The sequence below is a fragment of the Lissotriton vulgaris genome, chromosome 12, assembly GCF_964263255.1.
Source record: "Lissotriton vulgaris chromosome 12, aLisVul1.2, whole genome shotgun sequence".
Lineage (NCBI taxonomy): Eukaryota > Metazoa > Chordata > Amphibia > Caudata > Salamandridae > Lissotriton > Lissotriton vulgaris.
In genome coordinates, this window is record NC_141700.1 from 136,257,654 (window position 1) to 136,283,396 (window position 25,743).

Here is a 25,743-nt window from a genome sequence, read left to right on the forward strand (position 1 = left end):
GGATGGAAAGAACACAACACAGCAGTACACGTTTCCCGATTGTAGCCAGCCGGCATTTCCACACAGTTACAGGTCCACAAAGCAGTCCACTCACATCAAGCACGAACCCCTCAAACACCCCAAGGCAAATACCCCCAACAGCCCAGACCCCAGACCCCGCCCCCCGCTCCCCCACCCACCCACAGCCGACCTCCCCCAACCAGGTCAGACAGGTCCCAAAAACTACCCCCATCAAACCAAAAATAGCAGAGCGTTCGTCAGTTCAAAACTCAACTCCCTGGAGAGTCACACAACCTAAGGCACCGGGTCGAAGCGCGCCTGAATAGAACTACACCACCAACTGTCCCGATGTATTTGTTCAGTTCGACACTCCATCCCAGCCCCGCTTGTAGTCCAGTGTCCATCGTAAAGCTCAGCAAACAGCCCGCCCCAAACCCACCAACCCCCCGACAACGTTATATTGACCAAATCTCACATCTCCGCAGTGCCAAGTGACCCCCTCACCCGCCGCCCATAATGCACGAGTCAGAGCAGTGTGGCCGCAGCCCCTCCAAACAGTGCAGGCAGCCTCCACGTAATCCAGACTTACCGCCCCCAGGGGGGTGGCGCAGCTCTACCATTTTACGGGATCGTGTCCATCCCTTGGCAGGGAGAGCCAAAAGTTCCGGCAGAGCCCCTCTAGTCTTGCTCTTCCAGGTTCGAGGCTGATCCAGTGTCGTCTTCCTGGCCCTGCCGGGCCTCCTTACGCTCCCGTGTCCATACCTTCAGGGATTTTTGAAGTTCTTTGGGATCCGTGAAGAAATATGATCGTCCTCCTGTGTTAATGCGAAGCTTGGCAGGGTACAGCATCGCATAGTCGAGGCCCAGCGTGCGCAGTTGTTTTTTATACGGCGCAAACTGCCGTCTCTCCTCCTGTACCTTGGCCGTAAAGTCCGGGTAGAGGGAAATGTTCATGCCCTCATGTTGGAGCTGACCCTTGTCCCTCGCCAAGCGCAAAGCAATGTCCCTGTCGCGGTAATTGAGGAGCTTCGCGATGATGGGACGAGGAGGCGCGCCCGGCTGCGGTTGTGGGCCCAACGTACGATGTGCCCGTTCCACGATGAACATGGGGGAGAAAGCCTCCTCCCCGAGTAGTAGTTTCAGCAATTTCTCGACATAGAGCTCCATCTTCCCAGTTTGAGTCGTTTCCGCCACTCCCGTTATACGGATGTTGGACCTGCGTGAGCGCGCTTCCAAATCCTCCGTCTTATCACGGATGACCTGCAGAAGTCTACCGAATTGCTTCCTGTCCTTGTCCCATTCGGTCTGCGCCTCCTCAGCCTCCGTGAGTCGACGTTCCGCCATGTCCAGGCGCTCCGCATGTTTGTCTACACGATCCGCCATGCGGTCCATGCGGTACGACAAAGCGTCTATTTTAGAGCCCACAGACGCGATACTGTCCTGAATGCCCTTTTCCATGGCGGCCAGCATGTCCTGGAGCTCTGTAGTCGCTGGGGCAGTCGCGGTGGCCCCCTTCGGGGACGCCTCCGGGGCCGTCGTATCGGGCCCCTTCGTGCGACGCCGGTCAAAGGAGAGCTTCGCCTGAGTGGCATCGTTTTTCCCCATGCTCCTCTCAAAACCAATAGGCTCCTCGTTGTCACCAGTCAGCAAGGGCAGCGTGAGCGACACACCAGCCGGCGATCCAGACAAGATGGCGTCCGTTATGGCGGACCAACAGTCTCCGATCACTTTGGCAACACCCTCACTCGCTTGACACGGGGCAATATTAGTTCATAAGTCTCAGCACCGGACACCTCCAGTCAGATGTGGCGTGGGGACGCGGGGACAGCAGGAAACCCCAGAGTAGGCCTGCCCCCGCATTCGCTCCGAAGTGGCGACTGCTCCGCCTCGTAGTACAGATGCACAGTGTCCGCTTCGCCGGGGACCCACTGCGTGGGAGGGCAAATCGTGCCGATATGAGGCGGCAGCAGATGAGAGGGGGTCGCTCCGTTGAAGGAAAAAGCCAAGTGTGGGTCCGGCCGGAGACCACACCGCCCTCGTCAAATTTTGAGGCCGCACGTCAGGTGACGTCGCACGGCCTTCTCTCCAGGATAGTCCGTGGCGTCAGGCCCAGCCCGCCGCCATCAGGCCGCCGAGGAACCTCGCTTCAATCCACTCGGTGGGGCTCGCCAGCCAGAGTCCGCAAGTCACCTAGCAGAATCCCGGGGTGTCAGTGGGTGCCGGAGAGCCAGCTATGGCAGATTGGACACTTCTAAGGATAATTTAACAGGATATTTCCGGGGCTAAGGCGAGGAGCCAAAAGCTCACGCGTCCGCCATCGACGCTGGCTAGCTCCGCCCCCCCCACCCAGACTACTTATGCCAACAAGAGTCGAGGTGGATACCGCGGCAACAGCGCCAAGGGCAGAGGACGTGGCAACAACAGCTCCAGGTCCTCTACCGCCAACAAACAGTGACGTATTGTCACTGCCCCCCGACCACACAACACCGGTCGGGGGGAGATTCCAGCAGTTCCTGCCCGTGTGGAAGTCCATCACCACGGACAGGTGGGTCAGAAAGCTTATCCAATTTGGTTATTGTCTGGAGTTAACATCCACTCCCCCCAACATACCCCCAAGGCACCGTCCTATGTCGGACGAGCACTTGCACTTATTGCAGCAGGAGGTCAACGTCATGCTGCAAAAAGGGGCAATAGAGCTCGTGCCCATGCAGGAAAGAGGCACAGGTGTTTACTCCCTGTACTTCCTGATTCCAAAGAAGGACGGGTCCCTCAGGCCCATCCTGGATCTCAGGCCCCTCAACTTCTACATCCTGTCAAAGCACTTCCACATGCTAACACTGCAGCAAGTGCTCCCGCTGCTCATACAGGGGGACTTTCTCGCAACTTTAGACTTAAAGGATGCGTACTTTCACATTCCACTACATCCTTCACACAGGAAATACCTCAGGTTCACCATCCAAAACCAGCACTACCAGTTCAGGGTTTTGCCTTTCGGGGTCACCACGGCACCCAGGGTGTTCACAAAGTGCCTGGCGACGGTGGCGGCACATCTGAGACGACAAAACATCCACGTCTACCCCTATCTGGACGACTGGCTCATCCAAGCGAAGTCAGCCCAGCAGTGTGCCGTCCACGTGTCTCACACCATTCACTTCCTGCACGATCTGGGATTCTCACTGAATTACCCAAAATCCCACCTCCAGCCCGCCCACATACGGCAGTATCTGGGTGCGACCATAGACACACTGGCGGCCACGGCACAGCCGAATTCAGTGAGAGTCAGCAGCATTCAATCGCTGATCCAAAAATTCAGACCTCAACACTCGCTTCCAGCAAGAGTGTTCATGCAGTTGATAGGCATGATGGCCTCCTGCATCTCCATTATCCCGCACACGAGACTACATATGCGTCCGCTTCAGGAGTGCTTGGCACGTCAGTTGACTCAGGCTCACAACCAGTTGAAAGACCTAGTGTTGGTGAGCGGTCGGGCATACAACTCTCTGCATTGGTGGAATCCACGAAACCTTTGCAAGGGCTGACCGTTCCAGGAGCCTGTGCCACAGATTATCCTGACGACGGACGCTTCTCTCCAGGGATGGGGAGCGCATGTACTCCAATACACTGTGCAGGGACTATGGACGCAGCAACAAGGGAAGATGCACATCAATGTTCTGGAACTGATGGCAATCTTCATGGCGTTAAAAGCATTCAAGGTACATCTGTGCAACAAGGTCGTGTTGATCCGGACGGACAACATGACGGCAATGTACTACATTCAAAATCAGGGAGGAACACACTCTCCGCAGCTGTCTCATCTGACTCAGAGCATGTGGAAGTGGGCCATTCAGAGGAACATCTTCCTCATGGCAGAGCATCTCCCGGGCAAGGACAATCAGATGGCGGACCTGCTCAGCAGGCACAACCACCAGATGCACGAGTGGGAGATACATCCATCAGTACTCCAGCCGTACTTCCAAAGGTGGGGTCATCCACAGATAGACCTGTTCGCCACAAAGGAGAACACAAAATGCCAAAGCTTCGCCGCCAGGTTCCCACACCCACAGTCGCAGGGCAATGCGATATGGATGAACTGGTCAGGCAAATTTGCGTACGCTTTTCCCCCAGCACCTCTGATACCGCTGGTGGCACGCAAGCTCAGGCAGCACTCGATGACTCTCATCCTGGTTTCTCCAACGTGGGCTCGCCAACCTTGGTACACCACGTTTCTAGAACTGTCCCTGGTACCGCATCAGAGGCTACATCTCACACCCAGCCTTCTGACGCAGAGCCATGGCGACATTCAGCACCCAGATCCGCAACAGCTCAACCTGGCGATCTGGCTCCTGAAGTCCTAGAGTTTGGCTACCTGCACTTACCTGCCGACTGTCGACTGTATGGACATCATTCGGGAGGCAAGGAAGCCCACCACTAGAGCATGCTATGCGGCAAAATGGAAGCGGTTTGTCATTTATTGTGCAAACCACAACATTAACCCGCTGGATGCTTCTATTCAGAACATCATCTGTTACCTTTTCCATCTGTAAAAGTGTAATCTAGCCTATGCTTCCATTCGCATTCATCTGTCTGCAATGGCCGCTTATCTCCAAAATAGGCAGCACCTCTCCCTCTTCAGGGTGCCTGCCATCAAGGCTTTTCTGGAAGGGCTCAAACGAGTCATTCCGCCACGGACTCCACCAGCTCCTGAGTGGAACCTCAATGTGGTCCTTACCAGGCTGATGGGTCCTCCCTTTGAACCACTGCATTCCTGCGAGATTCAGTTCTTGACATGGAAAGTGGCTTTCCTCATAGCAATTACATCGCTACGGAGGGTTAGTGAATTGCAAGCCCTCACAATCCAAGAGCCATTTATTCAAATTCATTCCAACAGGGTAGTGCTTCGCACTAACCCTAAGTTTCTACCCAAGGTTGTGTCTCAGTTTCACATCAACCAAACAATCGAATTGCCTGTTTTCTTTCAAAATCCCGAGTCACTGGCGGAGCGAATGCTCCATACCCTTGACGTTAAACGGGCCCTAATGTATTACATCGATAGGACCAAGGATTTTAGGAAAACCAAGCAACTCTTTGTCGCCTTTGCACCGCACCACAAAGGTAACCCTATTTCCAAGGCTGGTATTGGTAGATGGATCGTTAAATGCATCCAGATCTGCTATTTAACACCTTGACTGCTGCAGTAATTGCCCCTCTGTGCTGCAGTTCCTTGAATCCTATTATTCATGACGAGCTCAGCTCGTCATCAGCACAGCTCAACTGTGCCTCATGACGAGCTGAGCTCGTCATGAACATGGAAGGGGTTAAAGGCAAAACGCACCCTTACCATTCCGCCAAGAGCCCACTCCACCAGGAAGTTAGGGGCCTCTATGGCATTCCTTGGAAACATTCCTTTGGAAGACATATGTAGAGCAGCCACATGGTCTACCACACACACATTTACTAAGCATTACTGTGTTGATGTGCACTCCAAACAGCAGGCAGCTGTAGGGCAGGCTGTTCTCAAAACGCTTTTTCAAACTGCTGCAGCTGGCACGGGCGGCCGCCGCTAATGGAGGGACTGCTATGTATTCTATGCACAGATATGAATTCAGCAGCCCACATGCCTCGAACCGAATATGCTACTTACCAGTATGCATCTGTTCTTGGCATGTAGGGCTGCTGACATTCATATCGCCCGCCCTCCTCCCCGGCGCCTGTAGCAGCTGCAGTATTCACATATACTCATAGCATGGTCATCATTCACTGAGTTTCACTCCATCTTTGCCACAATGGCTAAAAACAATCTGAGGATGGAGTCGATGCCCATGCGCACTGTAGTCCAGGGGAGGAGCCACCTATCTTGTGATACTTCGAAGACTCTTCCAGGACAACAATGTGCAATCATCCGGACCCAACACTAGGCGGCGATCTATGCACAAATATGAATGTCAGCAGCCCTACATGCCAAGAACAGATGCATACTGGTAAGTAGCATATTCGTTCTTGAGTGTCGAGTCTGATCTTGTGCAGAGAATTGTGGACAAGTCCATAGAGATTGGAACTATGAGTTGTTGGGTTTGTTTGAATCTCTGCATTTCTACCTCAATGCCTTTTTTAGCTGCTGCTTTGCTTGCTTAGGTCAGTTTAGTAGTCCTAAATGTGTTAACATTATCTTCCTCATTTGACTGTTGACTTGGCCAAAAGCATTGAAACCTTTATTCATTGTGGCAATGGTCATGGCCTTGCTTGACATTGCCTGCTTTTTTTTCTTTAGTCTGTTGGGCATTACATTACAAGAACTATCCTTTAGTTTTAGATGGGTCAAAAGCAGCAAGCAGTATGTATCACAATTATCAAGTTAATTTTCTCCCATTTCCTTGCAATATTTCCTTTCTAATCTTAAGTCTGCAGTTAATTAAAAAAAAAACCTTGGTTGTGTGATTTTCAGAGTCTCTTCTTTGGAAGGGTGTGGGTATCTGCGATCTATTGCAGGGCTAGGATGTGACATCCACAGTGTTTACCACACCTGTGGGCGAGTTAGCATAGTAGCAGTGAAAAATGAATCTGTCTCTTTCTCACTGTAGATCTTTGGCTTCCTGGTTTGCATGGGAGTGATGCTGGCGATTGGCAATGCTATTTGGGAGTACGAGGTTGGAGTGCGTTTTCAAATCTACCTGCTGTGGGATGCTGCTGTGGACAGTGCCTTCTTCTCTGGCTTCCTCTCCTTCTGGTCCTACATCATCATTCTGAACACTGTGGTGCCCATATCCCTTTACGTAAGGTGAGTGCCTATCTATGTTCTTCAGGCATGCACATGACCGCATAAAGTCACTCCTCCTAGGTGTAATGGGCCTTCAACTCATGCAGATCAATCATGTCCTTCGTAACTCATTGCACCATGGGGATTACCCTTAGGGGTTGTTGTTTCCCAGGAAGATAGCTCTATTGGTTCATGACATTTTGCCAGCTTCAGCAGCATCTATACGGAAACTGGAATTATTCATGGAAAATTCCACTTCTATAAATTATTTGCATAAATAACCCAATGGTGAAAAGTAATTTTATTATAAAAATACTTCGATTCTGCAAGGCACTGGCATTTACAGGATACTAGATCATAAATGAAAATGTGCTTTAGAAACCAGCATGTTTGAGGATCTTTCCCTTGCATGTTTATTTTTCAGTATGATTAATCTGTTATTATTTAAAGACGATTTATCAGTTTATATTTGAAGAAAAAAAATATTCTCAGATGACACAAAGCTCCCTGAAACAGCATGCTGTACGACTGTTAAGAGGATAAGATGATGAAAGTGTTTTTGTGCGAAACAAATAATGCAGTGTAGTGAAGGCATAGAATAAGAGAATGCATAGGAGTGTCACAGACTTCCAAAGGACTTCTTATCCCACCACGAGAAAAATGCGTCAAAACTACACACTGGAGGACATTTATTTTAACACTAGTACTTAACTTTCATCACACTCTGATTAGGGATATGAATTGTTATGTATGCAGTTTTAATATTCTGTGAAACTTGATTTATTCTGCATTTATTATTTAGTAGTCTAACCTTCTAAATTCACAAATGTGATCGTGATAAAGCACTAAGAAATACATTTCTTGGTGTGTTTTGTCAGGCCTTTTCCAACATCCTAACATGTTATGTCCTGCCTAGCAGTGACTGTGCACATGTTCTTTTCTGACCATAGTGCTGTTCACAAAGCCTGATACAGAGCGCCTCCTACGCATCCTTTAATCTTCTTGGGGGGGAGGGGGGCATGTCTGAGATGCAGCACACACTCTCTCCCATCTCTCTCTCTCTCACAAAAATGTTCTATCAGGATATTTCTTGAATAAAACCAACACTTGCATAAACAGCTTAGCATTACTGTACGGTAAAAGTGATCATCAAGGAAGGAGTCCTAACTCTCTAACCATTGGAGATATATTGAAAAATAGAACTTTTGTGGAGAAGCCCTCTAATGCTGTTGTGAGGTATTGTGCTACGCTCTGGCGGAACAGCTCTCGATGAAACTATGGACCAGTGTTTTCCTATGAGACTTCAACACCAGGGCTATCTCTGCAGCTGCTCACAGTTCCGAAAGAGACTGTTAAACGGTATCGGTGGGGGAATCTGTGATGATTCTGTTTATCTGGCTATTTTGAGACATAAGCCTCATTCTATATCGCATAAAGCTAAAGTTGGATGAGGACAATACATCTCAGGCCTTGTTGGTGCTAGCCTAATGGGTTAATGATTCTAGATTGAGGCAGTGAGTGGGGGCAGTGCTCGTTCTTTACGACAAAGAGAGTTTGCACCAGCTTTATTGCCAAAGATATTTTATTAACATTGGCAGTGTTCGTCAGGTTTGGACAATAGACCACCCAGAGGTTCTGCGTGGTCCTAGAAATGCCTTTGGCTGCCAGACTCAGTTAGTGGGGACCCTGTGCTGAAACCATGTTGCGTAGAGTTCGAGAGTACAGTAATGATTACATGGGTTGCGGCTTTAGTGCAAGTATCACTGTGTGTAGTGGGCTATATTAGCTCGGCTGAATCTCAGCTGCTAGCTATGGCTTATTATCTGAACTTCATTTTGATAATCCTACTACCCTCTCCATGGAGTAAAGGGGTGGGGAGGGGTGTTTAAGGGCTGCTATGTACACAGAGCAGCTCCTCCGGATTTCTTCGGTGGCTGGGGATGTACTTTCAGCACCACTTTCAGTCAGTAGCAGTGTGGTGGTCTGTGAGCAGAAGTTAATGCCTGTTAATCACCCTCTCCCCTCAAACACCTCCAACCCCACTTCATCGTTAAAATGCCAAGCAACGTTTACTTCTTAGTCCGGAAGCACCAATTTTTCTTACAAGTGCAATCCATTGCAGTTCTAGGAATTACATTTTTTGTTTAAATCACTATTTTCAGATTTGATGCTTCAAGCCTCAGACTGTCTTCCTATGTGTGCACTTTCTCATACTCTGGCTAGGCCAGATATTCTGTCCCATGCATCTTTAGTTATGGCTCACTTAACACCTGCTCCTCAGAGTAAGAATGCATGCTTGAACACATTTCAGAGGAACCTTTTTGTGGTGTCTGTGTCCCAGCAGAAACCTGGGCATTTTGGTAGAGAACACTGGAGTTTGTTTTTGCGTGATCCCTTAGATTTAGTATGATCTACGTGAAGCAGATGTAAGTGGGAGCATCAAAAAAATATAAGAAAGAAAACAGCAGGGAGAGAGATGGTACAAGTTGCTAGCTATCTCGGTACCTTCGAACTCCCTTACCTAATTGTAGAAAGGGAAGCTCATAAGTGATTTTCGTTTTTATTGTTATTTTTTTACATTTTGTTAGCCATACTGAGATATATATATATATATATATCAGCGAGCAAGACGCGTTTGGTAGACACGACTTTGCACTTTATAAAATGATTTAATAAATACCTGACTTATGGAAGAAATTTTGAGAGTCCGCTTCACTCGTTCTTGTTGCTGAGTGTGGAAACCATATATATATATATATATATATATATATATATATATATATATATATATATATATATATATATATATATATATTCAACAGGAAAAACTCCGACTACTTCCAACCCACGCTGGCGAAGAAGGAGACTCAGACCACTGCAGCTCTTCAGGCAAAGTTTCTTTTTATTATTAAACTAGCAGCCCGCCCCAGCGTTGCCTGGGGCAGAAAGGGGCTGGGGGCAGCATTTGAGGCTTGCGTGCACTTCTGCCCCTGGCCCCCTCCCGCCCCGGCCCCCTCCCGTCCCGGCCCCCTCTCGCCCGTGTCCCGGAGAGCCTGATCCTTACCTGAGCCGCCGGTCCCGCTCCAGGCGCCCCGCCCACACAGGCCGCCACTCACCAGGCGCCCCGCCCACACAGGCCGCCACTGTCCAGGCCCCCACCCGCACAGGCCGCCACTCTCGAGGCGCCCTGCCCGCACAGGCCGCCACTCTCGAGGCGCCCCGCCCGCACAGGCCGCCACTTCGCCCAGCAGCAAGCAGGGCCGCGGCAGTCCTCCCAGCAGGTCGCGATCTTCTGCGCCATTTCCGGAAGTGTTGCCAGGGAGCGCAAACGCAAATGATGTCATCGCGCAGACGTCGCGGCCGGCGCTATTTGCAAGGGACTACTTTATTTTTATTTCAAAATTTTTTAAACAACGTATATTTTTTATTTTTAATAGCTTATGTCCTTCTGCTTGCCCTGAGGTTTTCAAAGATGTGTTGGGTGTTTTGATTGGTGGTGTACTTTTCGAGTTTACCTGGCTCAAAGGTTTGTGTTCTCTCCTTATAATAGTAGTATAGAAGATATAGATAAAATCTACCAGTCACAGAATGCAAAGCAAAAACCTGGACTGGATCAGTTACTGTTGCATGAATAGGCTGTGTGGAGTGTTGAGCTTGCAATCTAATCGAGTAGTTGGAGGCTCCAGTAGGGCTTCCCCTACCAATGTTGGCACTTTCTGAGATTGAGCACACTGGAAAGTGTCAGCAGAGTGCATTGGGATGACGCACATTCAGGACAACATTGCATGCTCCCAATTTAAGTTACAACCTGTGGTAAGTCACCTATGTCGATAAGACTTCAAGAAAGCCAGATTTGTCAACAGGTGCGTGGAGGCACAGGAGTGGGTTCAAGTTGTGGAGCTGGAAAGGGAGGAGGAGAACATATAGCATCTGTAGAGAGCCATCCAGCCTCTATATCACACTGTTGCCACCTGTAGCACTCCTCTGGGCAGGCGCAGTCTGAGGATATAAATAAAGGGGTGTAAGGCTGCACAGGGTCTTTGTCGGCAGAGAATCTTTGTGTGCAAGTTGTTGTTGTTGTGTCATACACCGGAGGCCTGTGCAGCAGAGATGAGGAGTGAGCAAAGCCACCCCGCTACACTGTCAGCGAGGCCAGTACGGACCGATGCTGCCACGAGGACCATCAGAGTGCGAGGCCCAACACTGCACCCAGTCTTGCCGTGCATGCTGGAGCCAGGCGCCCCAGATTCTCCGGCACTCCCAGCAGGCTTACCTGCAGCTCCTGGGGCCCACGCTGTTATGTCTGCCTAGTCTGGTGGCTGCAAGTCCCCTCGTCTGCAGCGGTAGGTGCCACCCCACCAAGTCTGACTGCAGTCTCGCTCCAGCCCTCCCCAGCACGCTTGTCTGCAGCCGGCTGCCACCTTTTCAACACCCCACAGCCCAAGATCAGCCAAGGCGGGGCCCCATGCGTGTCTCTCTCCTGCTCCGGCTGGAGGTCTGCAGCGTGCTGCGAGGCCAGGAAAGCAGATCCCTGACACGGGTCTCAGCCACGTCGTTTCCCGCAGAATGTGGCCAGGACTGATGTTGGTTCAGGTAAGTGCACGCAAATGATGTCATCACGCAGACGTCGCGGCCGGCGCTATTTGCAAGGGACTACTTTATTTTTATTTCAAAATTTTTTAAACAACGTATATTTTTTCTTTTTAATAGCCTATGTCCTTCTGCTTGCCCTGAGGTTTTCAAAGATGTCTTGGGTGTTTTGATTGGTGGTGTACTTTTCGAGTTTACCTGGCTCAAAGGTTTGTGTTCTCTCTTTATAATAGTAGTATAGATCACAGCCTGCAACGACGCGTTTCGGGCTAACTAAGCCCTTGATCACTTTCAGCTTTTTACTGCGCCATTTTTACTTTTATAGATACATAGAACGTGCACACCCCTATTGCATTCGTTCCGATCACATGATCGTAGGCATAAAAGAAAGACTTCATTCCTGTCTTGTAAAGCAAAAATAGATTGCCCTACACAATGTATGTATACTTCTTTGTTAAAATCACAGTGCATTTTCAACAAAGAACAAACACAAATATTCAATGTATAAATACATGAAAATGAAACAAATAAATGATTTCTCAATTATTTGTTTTTAACTGGATAAATCCATAAATAAAATCTTATCGTTTTAATTATGCCTATTGATGTTATTTCATGATATGTACTATGAATAGTACAATATTGATATATATATATATATATATATATATATCAAAGCTCACTACCCGTCTGCTCCTCTTCACTCGCGACCGGGTGCTGTTACGGCGGGAGACGGTACCTCGCCAGTCCAAGACTCAGCTCCTGTGCACAAAGCACTCAGCACTCACGGGGGACAATTCAAATATTTTTATTCAAACTCTCTCAAGACGCGTTTCGGCAACCACCTTTGTCAATTAGAGGCCGGCGCCACCTTCAAGGAGGGTTTAAATACTTCCTGTGATGAAATCAAAAGAGGACATACAGTGTGAAAACACCTCCACCATTTTGAAGTGGTGTGTTTCTAGTGAGTAACACTAACAAAATTGAGCCCTGGATGGGCGTTTCTAACACAAATGATGACTACTTGTCAATAACATTCACCTTCCTAGACCATCCACAGAGATGAGTATGCATATATCCTTCTCTCCACATTTTAGGAGAATCTGAAAATTAATAATTTGTTAAAAATTAAACATCCAATACAGTGCAGGAAAAAACAACAATGTTAATGTCCATCTCATAAATGTACCACCAACTCCTCCCCAGCATTCAGGCCTCCCGGTTTCTTAGTTTGATTCTCTATGATGTGTCGAGACTCAAGCCTGCGTAGTTGAAGCAATCTGTTCCCTTCCCTTATATCTGCTGGTACCTGGTCCATGCAATAAAAGCTTAGGAGTTCTCGATTGCTTTGGTGAGACACTTCAAAGTGCCTCGCCACTGGATAAGTGGGGTCCTTATTCTGTATGGCCCTCATGTGTTCTAAAATTCTGATCTTCGTTGGGTGAGTGGTGCTCCCAATGTAACGCAAGCCACACGGACATACAAGACAGTATACAGTATGGCTTGTGTTGCAATTCATTAGGCTAGTGATCTTTTGGGGCTCCTTCCTCCCTGGTATTCGGTAACTAGTCACTTTCTTACTGTTCTTGCACGCCTTGCATTTAAGACAGGGGTAGACTCCAGTCAATTTTCCAAATGGTGGAGGTCTTTCTATCTTCTTGCAGTGGCTCTGAACAATCATAGATCCTAGCGATCTCGCTCTCCTGAATGTTATTAGAGGGGACTTCGGCAACTCCTTACCGATAACCGGGTCAGACTTAAGTATGTGCCAATTTTTTACACACTTACTTCTGATATCCCGTGCGTCCACAGAGTAATTCATAATCATCCTCATATTATTCAGGTGACTATCTTGACTCACATTTGAGATAATGTCTGATCTGGGTTTCTTGTCCACTCTCATTTTGGCCTCCTGCAATACCTCCTTGGTATACCCTCTCATTCTGAACCTCAACATACTCTCATTGGCCGCTTGCTCAAAATCCTCCTGTCTGGTACATTTTCTCTTAATCCTCAGTAGCTCACCATAGGGTATACTCGATATGGTTTTCCTCGAATGGCAGCTCATAGCGTGGAGCACAGAGTTGCCAGCGGTTCCTTTTCTGTACAATGCAGTGCACATCTTGCCCTCTGCTATGAACACTTTGAGGTCCAAAAAATTCACTGTCTCTGTGCTAACGCTTCCACTGAATCTGAGGTTAAGATTATTTCCATTCAGTACCTCGACATATTCTCTGGCACACTCTATAGAGACTTTGAAAACAATAAAAAGATCATCTATGTATCTATACCAGGATATTACCCTCTCTGTCCATGCGGCTCTATCAGCCGCCCAGGCCACCTGCTCCTCCCACCAGCCGACGAAAAGATTCGCGTAGCTGGGGGCGAAGCAGGTGCCCATCGCGGTACCACAGATCTGTTTATAGAGTTGATCCTGGAACAGAAAAATGTTATTACTCAAGCAGAATAATATAAACTCAAGTAACATCTGATTATGTGCCGCCAGAGTTATGGGCCGTGTCTCCAGGTGCCATTTTACTGCCTCAACACCTTGGAGATGATCAATACTCGTATAGAGGCTCGAAATGTCAAGTGTCATCATTACCAAATCATTGGTCCAGTTCACTTTGTCAATTTTATGGAGGAAGTCTGTTGTATCCTTCAAATGTGATTTTAACATTGCCACAAAGTCAAAAAGAAAATAGTCCACGAACCTCGACATGTGCTCCGTCAGGCTCCCCATAGACGAAACAACTGGACGTCCTGGTGGACACGTTGCATGTTTATGCAGCTTGGGCAGATGATAAAAAGTTGGTATCTTCGGTTGCTTGCATTCCAGGAAAGAATATTCCTCTTTACTCAGCATCCCCTTGTGATACCACTTGTTGAGCAGGGAACGATAAGTGAGGACACTCTCATCAAATGTCTTTCTTGATACTTTGATGTAGTTCTTCTCGTCCTCTAATTGGGAAAGGGCTTCTTTCACATAGAAGTCCCTTGTCATCAAAACGACATTTCCGCCTTTATCGGACGGTTTGCATACGATTTGTTCATCCTTGCTTAAATCCATAATCGCTTTGCGATGTCGCTGCGTTATATTTCCATTGCCAAATTGCTTTTTCTTTGTGTCATTACAATGGCTCCAAAGATCCTTAATCATCACATCAGAAAAGGTATCGATCGCATCAGCCGGCATCATTGGACAAAATCGTGATTTAGGTTTGAATGGACTGTCCGGTTTATTCTGTGCTACCCCAGCCCATGCTCTCCTTTGTGAGTGAATGATTGTCATAGGATCACCTTCTTCAGCCAAATCATTCATGACCGCAAGTGTTTCAATGTCACCCGCTGTGAGTGCCGATGCTTCCTCTGTTATAGTCATGGGTCTCTCGGGGCTTACTTTGCCTTTAAAGTATTTGAACAGCTTTATTTTTCTGCAAAACTTAAAAAGATCAATCCTCAATTGAGTATACTCAGAGTTCTTATCCGGGCAAAAGTTCAATCCGAGCTGTAAGACCTGTTCTTCGTCCTCAGACAACTTTCTGGAAGTCAGGTTGACCACCGTCAAATTCTGGGTGTCTATCGTCTGTTCCAGAATTTCTTGCTCCTGGTCATTCGTGGAAAGGCGTCGCCTGCGCTTGCTCCACTCGCGTTTGCTTTCTTTTTCCATTGTGGCCTTGGTTCCACTTGTTTGCCATTGCCCCCTGTAGTCCGTGTTTCCCTTATAACTTGAAACTCGTCTAAAAAAGGGACCGATGTTGAGGCCTCTGTGGACACTGATGCGGACGCCACACTTCTAGATATGCTAGATGGGTCACTTTCTTCCTCACTATGCTCCGTATCAGTGTCTTCCGACTCCGAAGTCACTATGGGTTCTGTGACTCAAAATTCTTTTCCTTGGCTGATCGTATTTCTTTGCAAATGTGAGGATACGTCCTTGTAAATAATCCCTCTCATCCCTCTCAAACTTCTCTTGTTTCCGTCGTTTTATCTTCTGCTCATATGTTTGTAGGCGCTTCTTCATTGCCTCCCTTAATTCATTCTGTTTTTCCTTGTCCTCGTTCTGTGCAATAATATCCTCCAATTCTGATATTTCTCGTAGAGTTACATCTCTATCACTCCATGCGAATTTAATTAACAACATCAGCATCCCTTTTGATGAGTGAGCCGACAATTCTGCCCACTCTTTTAGTATTTGGGGATTAGGATTCTCATACGCGGGGACAGTGTATATTCTCAAGCCGCGTGGGACTCTGTCACACTCAACATACTTCTGGAGTGAGGTTGCCTCCCACCACTTGCGAGTCTCCCGCTCACATAGTCTCTCGAGTTTGGAAAAAAGATTCCTCAATGGATCACTGCTGGTTCTCTGCTTCTCTGCAGTGCTACTTTCTTTTCGAGATTGTGCTCCTGCACCTTTAAACATCTCCGTGGCGGCCTATCGCCGTGTTTCCTCGTCAAACATTTTCAGTCAATGTATTTATCTCCTCGGTTTATGTTTTTCACCAAGTTTAGCCCCCCTCGGTCTGCCCAGTCACCGATTCAGAGTCTTCCACTGCCAGCTCGCTGTTATTACAGAAACGCGAAGAAAACATTTCCGCGTTCAGCACGGAGCCGCCCCGCTACAAGGGCGCCGCCTCGTCAGGGGCTCGCAACACTGTAGCATCACTGTAGCTCCGACGCTTCTCTGCCTCAGGTCATGCCGCTCTCTGTCAAATACCGCTGAATCACTTTCCGCAGCAGCCGCGGCTACTACCACCGCTCTGACGCCTTCTTACTACCGTGATTCCACTCAAGACATCCAAAAAACAGGTGTGGCAGTCCGTGTCGACCCAGGATTCGGTGATGGGCGGTGAAGGAGAAATTATCTCAAAGCTCACTACCCGTCTGCTCCCCTTCACTTGCGACCGGGTGCTGTTACGGCGGGAGACAGTACCTCGCCAGTCCAAGACTCCGCTCCTGTGCACAAAGCACTCAGCACTCACGGGGGACAATTCAAATATTTTTATTCAAACTTTCTCAAGACGCGTTTCGGCAACCGCCTTTGTCAATTAGAGGCCGGCGCCACCTTCAAGGAGGGTTTAAATACTTCCTGTGATGAAATCAAAAAAGGACATACTGTGTGAAAACACCTCCACCATTTTGAAGTGGTGTGTTTCTAGTGAGTAACACTAACAAATATATATATATATATATATATATCAGCGGGCAAGACGCGTTTGGTAGACACGGCTTTGCACTTTATAAAATGATTTAATAAATACCTGACTTATGGAAGAAATTTTGAGAGTCCGCTTAACTCGTTCTTGTTGCGTGATCATGTCATGTAATCAAGGCTCCGCTGAGCCGAAACGTCTGTGACTCTTTCTGCCAAATAAAATCTGTAAAGTACCTCGAGGTCCGTGTCCGGAGTCTACTTGCTGGCTGTGCGAGCTGCGCGAGCTTGTGGGTATACGGAGTACAGGATATATATATATATATATATATATATATATATATATATATATATATATATATATATATATATATATATATATATATTCAACAGGAAAAACTCTGACTACTTCCAACCCACGCTGGCGAAGAAGGAGACTCAGACCACTGCAGCTCTTCAGGCAAAGTTTCTTTTTATTATTAAATCACAGCCTGCAACGACGCGTTTCGGGCTAACTAAGCCCTTGATCACTTTCAGCTTTTTACTGCGCCATTTTTACTTTTAAGAATGCATAGAACGTGCACACCCCTATTGCATTCGTTCCGATCACATGATCGTAGGCATAAAAGAAAGACTTCATTCCTGTCTTGTAAAGCAAAAATAGATTGCCCTACACAATCAATCAATCAATCAAAGCATATGTATAGCGCACTACTCACCCGGAGGGTCTCAAGGCGCTAATGTATGTATACTTCTTTGTTAAAATCACAGTGCATTTTCAACAAAGAACAAACACAAATATTCAATGTATAAATACATGAAAATTAAACAAATAAATGATTTCTCAAAATTATTTGTTTTTAACTGGATAAATCCATAAATAAAATCTTATCGTTTTAATTATGCCTATTGATGTTATTTCATGATATGTAGAATATTGATATATATATACATATATATCCCAACACTTCCTTCGATTCACAAAAGAATTGGGGCGCACTCCTTTAGAATTTCCACAGCAGGATGTTTATTGCGATCTTATTTGCATGAAAGCGAGTGATCTACGCGTTTCGATGCTACAAGCATCTTGCTCACGATCAACTTTACACTTTTTTTCAACTCATTTAAAGGAATTCAAAAAGATGTGTGTTACATCACTTCCTGTTTCCTGATTGCATTGCATTGTAGATATTATAGTTTTTAAATAAAATCACCAAAATGAATTTATAGCAAACAACTTAAGTGATTACTCATTATTTTTCTGATGTCAGAGTCTCTTATTGTGACAATATCCCACTTTTGGTATTCTTGTTATGTTTTAATGTTTTATACCTTCTGGTGGGTTTATGTAGCTTTGATCTTTTGTTTTGATCCCTTAGGTGGGAAGTTGTTTTCTTCTTTCTTTTCTTTCTTCCTCCGTGTGTGATCTTTTTCTTCTTTTTATTCCATTTTCTCTTTTGTTGTTTTTCTTTTCTTTTTTCATTCATTTTTTTCTTTAGGTATATTTTCATTTTTCTCGCTTAGCAAAAGTTTATGATGTCATTTTTTATAGGTGAATGTATAACTCCTCCGACTGATTAAGGCCATGCGGACTTAGAGTTCTGAAATTTAAAATGTGTCGTGACTCCTTCTGTCTTAATACTTTTTCTCGGTCACCTCCTTATTGCCTCAATGCCAAAGAATTTCAATTTTTGCCAATCTCCATCATGTGCTTGTTCCATGTGTTTGGCAACTGCATTTGCCCTATCCTTGTGAGTAGTTGCCCTTGCATGCTCCATTATGCGTTTTTTCTATTCGCCTTTTGTGCTTCCCACGTACAAAAGTGGGCAGGGACATTCTATCCCGTATATGGTGTATTCAGTTTTGCAAGTAATTAGTTGGCATATTTCCCATTTTTTGCTGTTTGGCATTTGTACTTCTTTCGTCTGTTTTGCAATTTGGCACATTTTACATCCATAGCATTTCACAAAGCCGGTTGTTCTTAGCCAGTTCTTGTCCTTTTTCGTTGTTTGGCAATGACTGTGGATCAGGTGATCCTTTAGATTGTGTGCCCTCCGATAAGTTATTGTTGGAGGTTTGCCGACTATTTTGCCCACTGTGTCATCCAGGTGCAGAATTTTCCAATTTTTTCTCAGGATATGCATGATTTCATTACTGCTTTCAGAGTGAGTCTACTTGGTTCCTGTTCTCCATTTTTATTTCGAATGGAGCGTTTCAAGCATTCCTCTCTGGGTTTTTCATTCGCCTTATTCCAGCATTTTTCCACATTGGACTCATTATTGTTTGGTATAAATTCATTTTGGTGATTTTATTTAAAAACTTTAATATCCACAATGCAATGCAATCAGGAAACAAGAAGTGATGTAACACACATCTTTTTGAATGCCATTAAATGAGTTGAAAAAAAGTGTTAAGTTGATCGTGAGCAAGATGCTTGTAGTATTGAAACGCGTAGATCACTCGCTTTCATGCAAATAAGATCGCAATAAACATCCTGCTGTGGAAATTCTGAAGGAGTGCGCCCCAATTCTTTTGTGAATCGAAGGAAGTGTTGGGATACGTAACGGCGTGGTTCTGCCGTAGGGAGAGGCACCCATAACGAGCGCTTAACGGTCCGGGAAACTTCCGCTGTGTTGAGATATATATATATATATATCAATAAACAAAGTGCCCTTCAGCTTCGAGAAAAGCACACGACTTCACTCTGCACCCTCAGGTATAGATATCAGCACATCAGATAGCTTCCATTCTTTTATTTCATTCGCCAACGCGTTTCAAGACAAACAAGTCCCTTCTTCATGGGCAGCTTTTGGAACCTCTCTGATATTCACAACAAGTTTTTGCCGGTTTAAATTACCCACATGTCCCTGCTGCAACTCCTCCCATCACGTGTAGCAGCACTGTACTTTGGGACATGTAGTACCGATGTTGTAAATTGATGGCGTGATGACTTTAAGTAAGTTCAGTCAAAGTTCCTTTGTTACCAGCATTTAAATTCCTAAGTGGATGTGGAATACACTGACGTGCCGCTTTCATTAAATGCAGAGCGAAGTGCTGATTTAGTGAAGATAAGTTCTTCCCCCGGCCTCTCTGTGGTTTACGAGATGGTGCGTCTTCCCCACGGCAAGGACCAGCCGTGATGAGTCGTGTGCTTTTCTCGAAGCTGAAGGGCAATATATATATATATATATCTCCATAACCTACTGGCGGTTGCCAGTAGGTATATATAGTTAGGACCTAGTTACCATAGGAAATCCCCAACATTCTATTGGGAATAACGTTGGCGCCGATTGAGGAATCTACGTGTAATTTTCCTTAAAATTGCTTCGCTCCGCTCCTTTCCTGAAAGTTTCGGGGGGATTCGTCAAGCGGGGGCCGAGAAAGTGTTTCCCCGTGTTAATTTCCATAGGGACCTTTAGACACGCCTACAGCCCGATCGGCTGAATGGAATTACACCAAACGTGGCAAAATGGTAGGGCCTGGTATGCAGATGTGCCTTTGCTATGTTTAGTGAAAATCCCTCCAGTAGTTCTTGAGAAAATTGAATTTGAAATGTTTCAAATGACATTTTCTATGGGACCTTTTAGACACTGCTACAGCCCGAACGGCTGAACGGAATTACACCAAACTTGGCAAAATGGTAGGGACAGGTATGAAGTAGTGACTTTTTTCTATATTTGGTGAAAATCCCTCCAGTAGGTGTTGAGAAAATTGAATTTGAGCAAATTATATATCTATATGCACTCACCAAACGCGCAATATACGCGTACGGTACGCGTAGGGTACGCAAACGTGCGCGTACCTTTACGTGCGCGAGCGAGTTTCTGATTGGCTGGCAGTCGACTGTCAACATTCCAAACTGTCCAAACCAGGAAGTGTTGGCCACCATCTTGTTTTTCAGGAGAACTGAGGCACAAGAGAGCCCAAAACAAGAGTGGAACACACGAAAAGGGGGCAGGGTAGAGACCCCCCAACCCTCTAGCCTTTCTCAGGGGGTCCCAAAAGGACCCCCAAGGGCAAAAAAAAAATCGAAAAAATCACGGGGTACGCGCACCGTACGCATACTGTGCGCGTACCCCGCGATTGATGTCATCAGTGATGTCATTTGAGATGTCATCAGTGATATCACTGACCATGTCATGAATGATGTAATATGTGACATCATCAGCAGTGGATTGGGGTGCGCAAAATATAGTTAGTACAACTAACTATATAGGAGCAATTTCAATCGTTTTTTAAATGCTAATTCCTAACTATATAAGGCCTGAAACCTATGGTTTTTTAAGTGAATATATATATATATATATATATATATATATATATATATATATATATATATATATATATATATATATATACAGATAATGCAAACCTGTAAAAAAAAAAAGTTCATATTCTACATTTTGATGGGAATCTCCACAACAGTGGTCTGTCTTCCCATGCAGATGCCACCCCTGCATGTTTGTTAGCAGCTGTTCCTGATATGTGGCTAATCAAGACCCGATTTCTAGAAATAGCCTTTTGACCTGCTTTGCTACAGACGCCACAATAAGAGCTTTTCAGTAAATCGGAAGAAATTCTAGTATGTTCCTTTACAAAGACAGCCTCATGGATCTGTTTCATACATTTGTCTTAACATACCCATCTAGGGGTAGCATATTCAGAACCAAGTGACTTTCTTCGGATCAAATCAGATAAACTTGTGACAAGAAAATTACAGTTATCAACTTTATCAAGGCGACTGTTATGTCACAAGCTCAGCATATCAGTCTTCTGGCTTTCCCTTAAAATATGGCAGTATGGTTGGTTATCGGCTTAGTATGTGATCCTGCATATTGATCGCTTATCTCTGAAGGTACATTTTCTTGATGTTTTAGTCATTTCTGTTTTTTTAACCAGGGGAAGGTTGTCCCTGTTAAAGCAGTTAATGGGTCATTTCTGTTCTTGCCACAATAAGCAGCTAGGGACCCTGTTTCAACCCCTTATAAACTGACAGTTCAGTGATAGGACCTTTATTGCTATACAATAATGTTCCATTATAGTCACCTAGAGAGAAAAGGGAACGTGAAAAGGGATACCCTAAGCAAGGCCGAATTATGCTCCACACTAATGGCTACTAACTCACTTAGTTATGCACCCTCGTCAAACCCTGAGGCACTCTACACATTGCTTGTTTTTGCCGCATGAAGAATTCAATGTCAGACTTTTTGCATGGGGTCGGGGAGAGGGTCTCCTGGGGAATGCTATCCTATTACATTTGTCAGTGAATATACTTTATGGCTTTATTCTCATTCTTGGATCTATGCAACTGTACAGAGGTTGTTCTACTCGAAAATAATCCCCAAAACCTCCTTTTAGGTTTTCCACATATATTTTGTGACACTCTTAACTTTGCACATTGTCTGTATGGTCCGCTCATCTTCCACATCGCCTAGTTGTTTGCTTATTATTTTTCCATTGATAAAGGTCTTTGTCTAGTTTCGGAGAAATTAGTCCACACTCATGGTAATGTCAGATGAGAATAATGCGGTTATATATGCTGTTAGGACTCCACTGGAAACATTGAGAGTGGTTGGATCGTGCTTTTATCTTATGTGTCTGGTCCCTCACCAGATACCTTAACCTGTTACACACATCGAGAAGTGCTACTTATGATTCATCTGACTAACAAAGGGATCCATATAGCTTGGCTGTAAATTCAACCTTCTAGTCATTGCATACTATGTAAATAGATGAGCAGGTTAATTTTCTTTGCACAAGCCAAATATTCAGCTGCACAGTGGAATCTTATTGGTACAGCATATTCTTTACCCAAGCCTATTGAATCTGTTATGTCGTTGGCTATTGGCCAACTTACTGGCAAGTAAGCTCTCTGATGGCATGTAATATGACGGAAATATTTCTGAACTTCGGGATCTGTCCACTTTTGCATTTTTATGGTCTTTCATAAAGACAAGTTGGTCCTTTGACCGATTCATGTATTTATTCTGAATGTTTTAATTAATACTTTATTTTTCCAGATTTTCAAGCACGACTACATGCTTGCAGGAACTTAATTTACAATGTAGATTTTTTGGGTCTTGAAATGTAGAGAAGAAATCCTGTCAGGGTTTAAGGTCTTGAATATGTTGCGTATTGAGGACTTAGCCAGGGTTGAAAACAGCGACAGCTCTTGTCACAATGTGATAGCTCCTTGCTTCTTTAAATCCTGTGAAATTGCATCTTGAAAGTCATGCTCAATCAACATGAGCAGACTGCAGCGGTAGCTCCTCAAAGACACACATTAATCACAGACATTTGTAGGGCGTACACAGTTTCACTATTCATACTTTTGTAAGATTCGCTCTCTTACTCCATTCTCTTGCAAAACAGCAGCCTTCAGCCTGAAAGTTTTGTGTAGTTCTTTTTCTTGAATTCTGGTAGGGCATGTGGTGTTTGCCACTCTTAGAATTGGTGAGCTATTTGCAACCATTGGGAGTAAATAAGGTCCAGAAAAAAAAGCCACTGAAATAGTTCTTTCATCGTGATTCTGGTACTCATAGTCCTTACTCTTTCTACTACACAACAGCCCCATTTCCAAAGCTAAGCATAAGGCATGCTCAAATGTAAAAAAGTGCATAAGCTATTTCTTGTACTGCATGTACCACTGGCATTTGCCAACCAGTTGTGAATGAGGAAGGGCAAGGGCAAGCGTCAGCAAGAAGTTATTTTTGTGTGACCTATGTATTTCTCTGATTCTAATCTTTGCTGCCAATGAAAGGAAATAGGTCTATCCATATAAGCCCATGACCTAGTAGCTCGTCACTTCTGTCAACACGATAGACCGGGCCAATGTGAGCATTTTGATGACTTCAGTAATACTACCTACTCAAGTATTGGACATTCATACCCCATCAAATAGCAGTTCAATATTCGTCAATTGCCTGATGAGCCCTGTGTTGCCCACTACATCACTGAATTCTTTATCTACTTCTGTTTTCAGAAATCAACTCTTAGATTCTCTGAATGCATCTTTACCTTGTACAGTGCTCTACCGCCTTTCAGCTAGATTTCCACATTACAGAAACTACATGAATACATACGTACCCCCTATCTTCATATTTAATGAGTCAAGTAATGGATAACTCTATATATTCCAAAATTGGATAGTGGGTACAGTCATTTGCATGCGTTAAATCCTGAGCATACACTGAAATCTGAACATTGACAAAACGTGATGTAGACTTCTCAAAACCTCCTTAGACCAATATATAAAACGTTGCTACAGTCAATTGTAGAATGTACCATGGTCTGTACTTACAGTCTTATGAATACAAGGGGAAGGGTGGGTTAACTTACTGGATTGGAGCATTTGCTGCATGGAGTCCTAATTTTTTTCTCCCGAAAACCCTAAAAAGCCCACCAGCCAAAATTGAATCTGTTCTGTTATTCACTGAAAAATAATTGTTACATTTGCACCAGATGGCAAACCGGGCAGAACTTCTAAAACTTTTTCTGTTAATGAGGCCACTGGGGCTCTGGTTACAGGGATTCTGGACCCAGTTAATGGGAAATCCTGTGATGTCTCCTGCTGGTCCTTTAAATTCGAGTATTCTAACATGGCGGCGTAAGGTGCTCAAATTGGAGTCGCACCCTCGGTTTGTGTTCCCTTAGAACTACCACATTTCTGAGGTCAATATCTCAATGAGCTAGACGGTATAAAATACTTTATGTGAACTAACAGAACGTGTGCTCACGCTGGTCCCACCAGTTCCAATTAGCACCTTGAAGTGGATTTTAGTATAAGGTTTGAGTTACGACTTTTTTTTTAAATCTTGTTTTTATTTTGCAATAAAGCTTTGAGTTACGACTTTAAACTGGGATCTCTCCCGAACAGAAAACAGATGATTCTGTGAGTTCCTGTTTCAAAGTGACCAGCCACAGCCAATGAGTCGTTACAAATTCCCTCTGTGTTCCTTGCTTGCTGGAATGGATGTGATCTGATAAATATGGGTATGCTAAAAAAAAACAGGAAATGCTAGCACCTTCCGGGTTTAGAATGCAACCCTCAAAACACTTTTGTAATGTTTATTGCATAGGTGCTGGATTTTCATTCTACGTGGCTCGGCAGTCCGTATTATTCTATCAGAGGGGAAACTTTATCGTTCTCTGAGGCCTTCTTCAGTACTTCAACTTCTACGGTGTCGTTGGACAGAGGTGTGCAACAAAATGCAACAATGTTTCAGGTTTATTATGATTGGTTTAGCCTCTGACCGTGTTCTGAAATTGTATTCAGTTTGCCAATGGCCAATTCAAACCAAGTGTTGGTGTCTCTTTAACAAGATTGTTAGAAATTCAGTAATATGTGTGTGCCCAGTGCACTGGTCATCATAGGTTACCAGGAACATCATTCTATTAAGGGCTCAACAGGCTAATGAGTAGGTGTAGACAGAGAGAGTGCATACAACAAATTTCTTTGAGATTCCAGCATCATTGGCAGTTTTTCAGTGTGAAGTTTTTCTGTTGCTGGGGGCACCCACAGAACCAGAGACCGCTACGGGACCCAAAATCTGCGTTCATTGGATAACTGTGATTTTACCCACATATCCCATAAAGGTTATGGCTAGGAGAATCATTCAAATCTTTCCAAAAACCATGCCTGTAAGATCCTGTCACTTAGAAATGTCCTCTCTGGACAGCCATGGTTTCACACAACTTATGTAATATTTGTGCCAAGAAGCATATATTGATCAACACTGATGGCTATTGAAAAGAATCAAGTCCCAACTCAATTCAATTCAATTCAAAAAGTTTTATTCGAGTCATTAAAAATAACCATAAAAGCATGTACATACATCATCATTAAAAATTCATTCATTACATTCATGTATCAAAAATAGTAACAATAAAGTGCATCAGTTAATAAGGGGTGGGATTAAAACATCATGCTTTTCCTTGCTTCAATGGATTTGAGCAAAAACGTCGCGGTAAAGAAGCAAACATCCAATTCATTCATTGAGACAATTAGCCTCATAGCAGCATCAATTGTAAAAGTACGATATTTTAAAAATAATGGTTTTAAAAAAGCTACACGAACATTTTTATACAATTCACAGACTAGACTTTGTTTGGTGTGGCCATCACATGGACAGGGAGAAGCTGGATATTCTTTAATGTTATGGAATGCAACCAGATGGTGCGCGAGCCCAAATCTTACCCTGGTAAGGACATATCTATGGGACGCTCCCAACTCAAAGTTATGCTT

The 25,743-nt window shown here is 44.9% G+C and overlaps 1 protein-coding gene across 2 annotated transcripts in view; it reads left to right on the forward strand.

The window, feature by feature from the left end:
* ATP8B2 (ATPase phospholipid transporting 8B2) overlaps positions 1–25,743 on the forward strand; it is a 470,208-nt gene that overhangs the window by 220,102 nt on the left and 224,363 nt on the right. For both annotated transcript variants that reach the window (XM_086947594.1, XM_086947593.1), the window contains one exon: positions 6,579–6,775. In XM_086947594.1, coding sequence (XP_086803720.1) covers positions 6,579–6,775 — 197 coding nt within the window. The remainder of the gene's footprint in view (positions 1–6,578; positions 6,776–25,743) is intronic.